At 38.6% G+C, this 8305-nt stretch overlaps 1 protein-coding gene across 6 annotated transcripts; it reads right to left on the bottom strand.

The window, feature by feature from the left end:
• Window positions 1-821: 821 nt before the first annotated feature.
• LOC108374525 (latrophilin Cirl-like) lies at window positions 822-7789 on the bottom strand. 6 transcript variants are annotated; one of them, XM_017630499.1, is made up of 11 exons: window positions 7712-7789; window positions 6338-6584; window positions 5806-5995; window positions 5173-5720; window positions 4732-5106; window positions 4358-4668; window positions 3958-4285; window positions 3590-3817; window positions 3301-3520; window positions 3001-3241; window positions 822-1091 (listed from the first exon to the last, which is right to left on the bottom strand). In XM_017630499.1, exons 3-11 carry the CDS (start codon window positions 5838-5840, stop codon window positions 837-839), a joined length of 2541 nt encoding a protein of 846 aa, XP_017485988.1. In that variant the 5' UTR covers window positions 5841-5995; window positions 6338-6584; window positions 7712-7789; the 3' UTR covers window positions 822-836. The 6 variants fall into 6 exon arrangements, with proteins under 6 accessions (XP_017485988.1, XP_017485983.1, XP_017485984.1 ...); XM_017630494.1 differs by lacking the exon at window positions 822-1091 and having other exon boundaries at window positions 1643-3241; XM_017630495.1 differs by lacking the exon at window positions 822-1091 and having other exon boundaries at window positions 1643-3241; window positions 6338-6587; window positions 7712-7769.
• Between the last annotated feature and the right edge of the window lie 516 nt (window positions 7790-8305).

Genomic DNA, 8305 nt, shown 5'->3' with positions numbered 1-8305 from the left:
CTTACTTTTAACAGCTTTTTCACAGAAAACTAGTTTTCGCACGTAAGCTCCCTTTTCGTAGACCAGGTCACATATGGCCAAGTGAAGAGCATATACCGTCACTAGACACAAATAAAGACGTTGGCTCAAAAGTTGACCGCAAAAAAATACGCATAAAAAACTTCTACGAAGAAAGCCTTTTAACATAGTTGAAGGCGAAAAAAGACGCATAAAAAACTTCTACGAAGAAAGTCTTTTAACATAGTTGAAGGCGAAGAAAGACGCGTAAACTTATTTTTGCGGTCAACTATGTTTGCGGGTGTAACAGTATGTAAATTCCCCAAAGAGTTTTTGGAGAATGATGCTGAAGTGGCAGTCCTTGGCTATGTATAAATCTATGTTAAAGTTAATCAGCCTCATTGCGAGAGTCGTGAAATTAACCTTTCACAATATTTTGTCCAGGCGGCGGTATCTCAATTACGTTACGCTCTTACCTACAACAGTTACGTGAGCAAAGTTATAATAATACACCCTTGGGCGCAAGTAACAAAATAAGTTTTGATATTTGTAAGAAAGAAAATCTGCTCAATTCTGAATACTCCCGGGGAGTTTGTTCTCCAGGAATTTGTTTCTCCCGAGGAAGAAATCCTCCAATAATTAACTCCCAGGGAGTAGCATTTTCCCCGAAAATTTTGGAGGAGGAAACTCGAACTTCGAAAGAGCTGTTTGACACTTTTTTGACAGCTCAACTCGCCATTTAAAATAAAAAATCCTCAGGAAATTTTTATTCATAATAGGAGGAAAAGAGAGAACTCACAGGGAGTTTCTGTTCAGAATCGGCCTGGAAATGTTTTAGTTTATTTCCTGAGGCACATGCAACTCCTTTTAATACTGTGTAGTCTTATTCGAGAAAATATAAAGAAAAATAAAGAAATCCTGAACTCACCTTCGAAACAGAACCACGCAATCGCCGATAGTATTGAACAATGAAGAAACACAGTAGTAAAACCACAGAGAATACTCGTCTCATTCTGCTCAATGCCGATTAGGAAAAGAATTTCAATGAAAAGTAGACATATATAAATGCTGCGGTAGATGGAAGTGCGCGCAGACTGTAAAAAAATAAGAACAGAATAGGGAAAATGTGCAAAATTTTTTGGAAAAAAGTTTTAGAAAAACAGATACAGTTTAATAAATTAAAAAAAAAAAAACATGTGAATGAAAAAGTTACTAGCGGCAGCAGCAACAGTTTTTTTGGTAGACAAAAAGAATCTTATAATGCAAGTACATTATATAGTAAGCTATTAATACAGTTTTTAGGGCTTGCAAGGTACAGCATGAAAAAATTTCTCAAAAATGTTCAAAATTATTTTATATATAGTTTTGAAATTTTGAAGCTTAAAATAATTTTTCATAAATTTCGCCAAATTAAAAAAAAAAATCGACATTTGTAGGAAATTTTTTGCTTAATTTTAATTTTTTTTGCTTATTTAACTGTATTAATAATTTTATAGTAAAGTGGTGGTGGTTTTTGGTATTGGTGGATTTTTGGATAGGATATAGACACAGCAAATGAGACGATTTACAAAAAGAAAAAATAACACACAAAACAGCAAATAATTTAATTAATGAACACAATGACAAATGGACGAAAATATTTGTTTTCAAATACGCAAAAGGACATTTATTGTGATTTATGTATGAAATGTGATGAGATTTTAAATAAATGCCAAACTAAAACATATGCAATTTATGCTAACTTAAATAATATAAACATTAAAAATCATATGCATTCTATGAACTAAATTTACTAAAAAAAACACAAGAACATACACACTAAAAAAATGAGAAATTAAAAGAAAATCTTAAAATCCAAGCAATTAAATACACATGCACTAACGCCATAAGGCACTAAAATAAAGTAAATGTCATAAATCACTAAAAAATTTTATACTTAACAGTATATCACATTTACTACTACAATAATCAGTACAAATAACAATAAAAATTATAAATCGAATGCATAAAAAACATAAACAACTTAATCAATTTAGAATTTCACGTTCCTTCTAAAGTATTTTAAAGCGGCTAAGTCGCTTTTACCTTTATGTATAAACTAAGCTACTTACATACATATATGTACGTTTATCCAAATAATCGTCTACATAATTATCATAAACTCAAATAAAAAAACAAAGAACATTAATCATATGAAATATTTCACCACCACCACCACTTATACTGTAAATCTTCCATATTTCCTTGCATTATAATATTATTTGTATTTGTATTCGCATCACCAATGCGATTGTTGACGCCCACATTATTACTGTTACGATTCACATTCAAATTATTATTGCTGCCCGCATGCTGTAGCGCTGCAGCAATTGTAGCAGCCGCCGCCATGGCCGCCACGGACGTCGTGTTACTCATCGACGTCTCTATGGTGCCGTGATGGGGTGCATGTGCCGCCGCCGCGCTAACATGCATATGCGTAGACGTTGCCGGCTGATTCAGATTGTGACCGTGCGGATTGTGATGATGTGGCGGTTGTAAGTTTAAGTTCAAATTCAAATTATTCATTTGTAAGTTGCGTTGGTTATGCTGTGCCACCACAACTGCAGCAGCGGCGGCAGCCACGACTTGTTGTTGCTGCTGCTGTTGTTGTTGCTGCGCGGCCTGTTGCTGCAGATTGAAATTGTTAGCATTCAAGTTGTTGCGATTCGAATTTCGTATTGAATTGTGTTGTATGAAATTCGAGGGCGTTGCACTAGCGTGATGACTACCCGACGCGCCCATTATATTTGGTATATGTTGTAAGTTGAGTTGCTGTTGTAGAGTTTGTATGTTGTTAGTGGGTGTTGGCTCACCGCTTGAGCCGGATGCTGTTGTCGCTGTACCCGACGCTGAAGTAATTGCGAGCGTTTCATGCGTCTGATCACGTATATTGTTCTGGCGGCGGCTGCCGCGCTGTCGCTGACTGCCGCCAAGACCACCCTGACTACCACGACGACCGCTTACCTTTATGAATACGCCATTGAAGATCTTAAGCGTTAGCAATGCAATGACCACAAACACCAGACAAATCGATATGCTGATGTAGATAAGTATACGCATGTTGCCATTAAAGACGCCAAACAGCGAATGATTGTGCTCGTCCATAACGTCCATTAGTATGGCAAAGTTGGTGAGATGATTGCACATACAAATGCTGTGCGTACGATTTGTAGACTCCAAGTTGCACCCATTTGCCGACCAAGCGCTATAAAGAGTTAATTAATAATTTGCAATCAAGCGAAAAATGTGGTAAAAGCGACTTACTGATCTATGTAGTTCCAAAAGACACAGGTTGGGTTTGTCACATTCTCGGTTTTTATGTGCCGCAAAACTAATTTGATGGGTTGTGATAGTTGTATATGACGCCCTTTGCCCAAACTAGCCGATATCACCTTACTATTTAGTATGCGTATGCGTTGCTGCTGGATATCAGCAGCTGCACCTGTATCATTGCGTTCACTTGCCAGTAAAGCAGTGTTGCGAACTATTTTACAAAGTGTTGATGTATAAATAAGAGCAAATATTTATTAAAGTAAAATTAAAGAAAACTTACCGTAACTACGGGAGCTCTTGGAATCAAAATGATCGTATGATGGTTTCAAAATCGATTCTAGCCGGTCGAATGCAGCAAAAACTATGCGTACAAGCCCACCTTCGCTGTTCTCAATCAACGCAGTTCGTGGTAACTCAATGCGGTCATCACTGATTTGCCACTGTTCGAGGTCTGGGAAAACTTCATTGCTCTGGATATTCTTTGTTTCCAAAACACGTACAGATAACACTAAATAAGGACGAGAAAAAGTAATGGGATAAGACCAAATTGTATTTTTGGTACTATTTCAATGAATTATTTGCAAACCTAGTTGCCAAATTTTTAATTGTATATTGTCTTTATTTTTATACCATCCCTCTTCCACTTACATATATTTTTGACTTTTTGCACAATATTCCGCTCGCGTATTATCGTATCGGCCAACAGAAATGCATTGTACTCTAGTCCCGTAAGCAGCGATGTTGCAACACGCATTTGATCTTCCTGATTTAGATCCATCCAAGATGATAATTGCGACTCGTCCAATAAATTTGAACCAGTTTTTACTACACCATGTAGGAGCTCTAATATGATAGCCTCACGCTGGCGTTGATCGGGTAATGTTTCTTTGTCATGAAACATTTTTTCCGACATGGTTTGTATAATTTTTGTGGTAACAAGCATATCACCGCCATACAGAGTTTTACTGCTAGTCACCTATATTAGAAAAATCAAATGTAAATTTTCAATTGAAACATCCCACGATTAAATATAATAATTTTTACATACCTCCGACAGATCATTTGCAATTGAGATAACCGATGATTCTCGTTGGTTGACGCGTACCTCTAAGCTGTTTAACCATAGACTACGGCATTGCGTCAGATCGGGTGTTAAGGGGTGCCAAGTGGGTTCAAAGTTCCCTATGCGACGATTGAGTCTATCAGCGGCGGTTTCGCAGCTACTATTTGCGTTGGCGCTGCAATTAGAGCGTAGCATTGTGCGCATGGTAGTTGGCTCTGGTGTACCGCCAACGTCTTCTTTAAACGTGACGCGCTTCATGAGCACACACCGCCATTTCGCAATGCCTGTGGCACCGCCTAGTAAAGAAGGTATTTTGTTTTAACGCAACGGTAATTTCTAACTAAACATTTGAATTTTACCTGGACATGGCTGCACATTTACATCGCCAACACGCGTTATATTCCAGAACAAATTACGTGCATTTGTGGGTCCACAGAACATATTCGTTTCATCCTCAGCAACCGCACCCAAACCCAAATTGAGATTGTTTATGTTGTTGATGGTGCGGATGCCAGTACCTCCGTTGCCAGCATCTGTGGCGGTGCCTATTAAATTATTATTATTACCACCAGTGACATGTTGTTGGGTAGCTGTACTCTGCGGTTGGTTGCCACGATTTTGCGCTGTTTTAGCAGTTAGCAAGGTGCCGTCATCTGTGCCACTGCCACCAACCCCGCTAAGTATACGTGTATTGGGAGAGGTGGTTGTGTTGGACGGACCCGTGTAGGATTTGGCTGTTCGCAGAAATATTAGGCAAATATTAAAGCAAACAAAAAATTATAATTTAAACAATAACTAACTTTGATTTGTACTTGGCGTTCGCATTGCTGCATCACCTTTCGCTTGTGATCGAGTATTGGACCCTGAAGCATCAGCCGCATTGACCGCATCCCCTGACGACGTTGGGTGATGTCCCGAGTGGTGGTGATGATGCAACGGCGGCGGTGGTGGTAACCCGTCATGCCTATTAGAATTCTTTATCGCCGTTGTATTGTAGCTACCCTTTAGCCGGCCACCCGGCAAGGTGGGTTGCGGTGGGCCCGGCGTTGGCGGTAGCGTATGCCATATGCCACCTGCGGCTGGAGCACCCGCACCAGCGGGCAATGGCAGGCGACCGGGCCCCGGTGGTTGGAGAGGAGCACTCGGATTGATGAGCGTGCTGCCATTAGCAAGCAACGGTGGGTTATTCGCCAAAACCCATGGCGGACTTGGACGATTTGTGGTAGTTGATGTTTGTGAGGCCGATATGCATTGATAGTGTGCCTCCAAATATTTGTGTGTGCCAGGGCAGGGATCGCCAAACATGCTCGTCGTCGCCAACACACTGCAGCTTTGCTTGTGCGCGCATCTGTTGCAAATTGAAGTGTAACCAGCAGTTATAATATAACGTGCGTGTGGGGTCCTTGAGATTAAACGGTACGGTAGGTACTTACTTTGAATTTAACACGGTCAAACTTTTGGGAAACATGCAATTCACGCTCCATTCCACGTTGCCATGGTCATTGCATATAGTTATCGAGAACCGTCCATAGTTTGCGCGTATCAGGTTAATCAGGTCGCCTGGATCGCATTCAATTGTTAATTTCTTACCTTCGCAAGCGTAGGCCGTTTGGTATTTGGGTGCTATTAGAAGAGGAGTGGAAAGTTAATCAAAAATGTTCAAAATATACATTTTCGCAACATAGCAAGAAATTTTCAATTATGCAGTATGTCAAATATACAATGTATGATATTATATAGTAGGTAATATGGTTAGATTAATATATTAATTAGAGTTATGTTGAATGTCGTTGTAGTAGTTGATTTGGTTTGGTTTGGATTGGTTTGATGATGTTGATCTGAAAATAGATTAAGAGCTATGCGTGGCACAAAGTATATGTATGATTTCAAAAATATGTGACATTTAGACAAACATATGCATATAAATAGCAATAAATGGTGAGCACAATCATGTTTTTAGCCTACGTTAGATACTTAGAATGCCTCCCGGCGTGTTTGCCGCATGATTTCTTAGCTTTGTTGCTTAGTGTTCATAAATACCAATGCCATCAGAATTAAAGTTAAAACTCAGCGTACACCTCCTGCTATAGTGAGAGCCAGTTCAAGTAGTCCAAATGATGACGATGATTCATCCAACTTCTTTTCTGTGTAGTCTGTTGCTTTTGTTGTCTAGAAAGTGAGGTCATATTTGGAGAGTATGACGAGTGCCAAGCTGCTGAAAGAGAACAATGGGCAAGCTTAGGCATTTCCAAAAAAAAACAGGTATGTATTTATTCTTTAAATTATTAATATACACTGAAAGCGCCTACATCTGCTTTATTTCAACCCCAGCTGCTCTTATTCATACCATTTACAGAAATGGCGTATCATAATCAAATTTGTATTGTGATACATACACACCTATGACCCAAAAAAGCAAATAACTGGCTTAAAATGCCACAGCGCACGTATTTTGTAGGGATAAGTAAATTCCAAAGGGTATTACTGCATTTGTGTGCAATTCCCAACGCAAACACTTCTCAACAACGAACAAATAGTAAAAGAGAAATTCGACTCAGTATATTCCGATTGAAGGCACGAACTGCACATTTAAAAAGGCGATTAAACGTTTTGTTGCAACTTACAACCAGGCAAATGCCATCAAACTGCTAAGCAGTTGCATGCATCGGCATTGGCCCTGCACGATGTGTGCAACGCACACATATGCACTTTTAATGCAGAGTCGAATGTTCCAATTCTTAATATTCCTCGGGCTCCATATTTTTTGTATCTCACATTCCATGTGTGCGGTCAACTGCGACGCCTTGCAAGGTGGACCTCCTTTGTTGAATGCAAATTACTCAAATTTTTAAATTATTCTTTTAAAATATTTATACGACCCTTAGTTAAATTTTTAACCTGATTATTTTTGCTTTTTTTCAGAAATTTATCATTGCTCCCAATAAGAACGCATCCGTCTGACATAGCCCACCAAGTTAAAATATGCACTTAAATTTTAAATTAACAGGGCCATGTTGTTAAAATGCAACTGTTTAACAGCGCTGCAACTGTTTGACAGCACCGATGTAGAGAAACTTCGTTCGTTTTACAGCGCAGCAACATAACAGTCTACCTAACAGCGGCGCCCGACTTTTTCCGACCTGTCTGCTGTTAACCACTTTCCCCAATTAGTCGAAGGCAAGTAGTTTAAACAAAGAAAAAGCTATAAATTTCACATTTTCAACGGAATTTTTTTCGGCATCGAAATCCATTGTCCTTGTTCACTACATTTTTGCAATTTTTACTATTTAAAAACCACTAAAATTGCAAATAATTGTAAAATTATTCAGAGCTACACACCTTTGCGACTTGTAAAAATTCTCTACACTATACGAATGACGACTGCACACGGTTGCCACTTTTTCCTTTTTTGAGTACCAACAAATGTACCAAAATGTAAAAATTCTACCAATATACCTTCAAACTATAGTGGTTGTTCACACTCAAGGCATATAAATACAGGTAGAAGCCAAAATGACGTTGCTCTCATGAGAACCAAACCTTTAAACTTCAACTTGTTTTTCATTTATTTCCTATATTTCGTTACGCTTTGAATGTCATATCGAGCTAAATGCGCTAAATGTGCTTTTACGCGTAAGCAAAAACAGCCCATTATTTTACCAGATATCAAAATGTACCAAAATGGAAAAAATTTACCAAAAATGGTAAATTTCGGACGAAATGGCAACCGTGCGAGTGCAGAGGAGCAAAAGTATCTCTGTGAACAAAATGGAACTGCAAAATGGTGGATTTTAGTAGTTCCGCATAGAGGAATTTGGGAGGTGTTTTTAAGGTCTCCAAAGTGTTTAAGCGTTTCTGTGTTTTGTTTTAGGCGTTACAATGAATGCTAATACTTTTGTTTGTTTAGACGAATATTTAACTAAATTTTAATTA

The sequence above is a fragment of the Rhagoletis zephyria genome, unplaced genomic scaffold (genome assembly GCF_001687245.7).
Source record: "Rhagoletis zephyria isolate East Lansing unplaced genomic scaffold, Rhagoletis_zephyria_1.1 Rzeph_scaffold_07799, whole genome shotgun sequence".
In the NCBI taxonomy this organism is placed as follows: Eukaryota; Metazoa; Arthropoda; class Insecta; order Diptera; family Tephritidae; genus Rhagoletis; species Rhagoletis zephyria.
This window is presented reverse-complemented; position numbering and strand designations above follow the sequence as displayed.

What these genes read in the sequence shown, in the direction of transcription:
- LOC108374525 (XM_017630494.1), bottom strand. Translation starts at nt 5,840, where the DNA reads ATGTTTCCCAAAAGTTTGACCGTGTTAAATTCAAA. An exon ending in AACGCCAAGTACAAATCAAA is followed by an intron (nt 5,107 to 5,172) that starts GTTAGTTATTGT and finishes TTCTGCGAACAG; the next exon opens with CCAAATCCTACACGGGTCCG. An exon ending in CAAGAGCTCCCGTAGTTACG is followed by an intron (nt 3,521 to 3,589) that starts GTAAGTTTTCTT and finishes TTTGTAAAATAG; the next exon opens with TTCGCAACACTGCTTTACTG.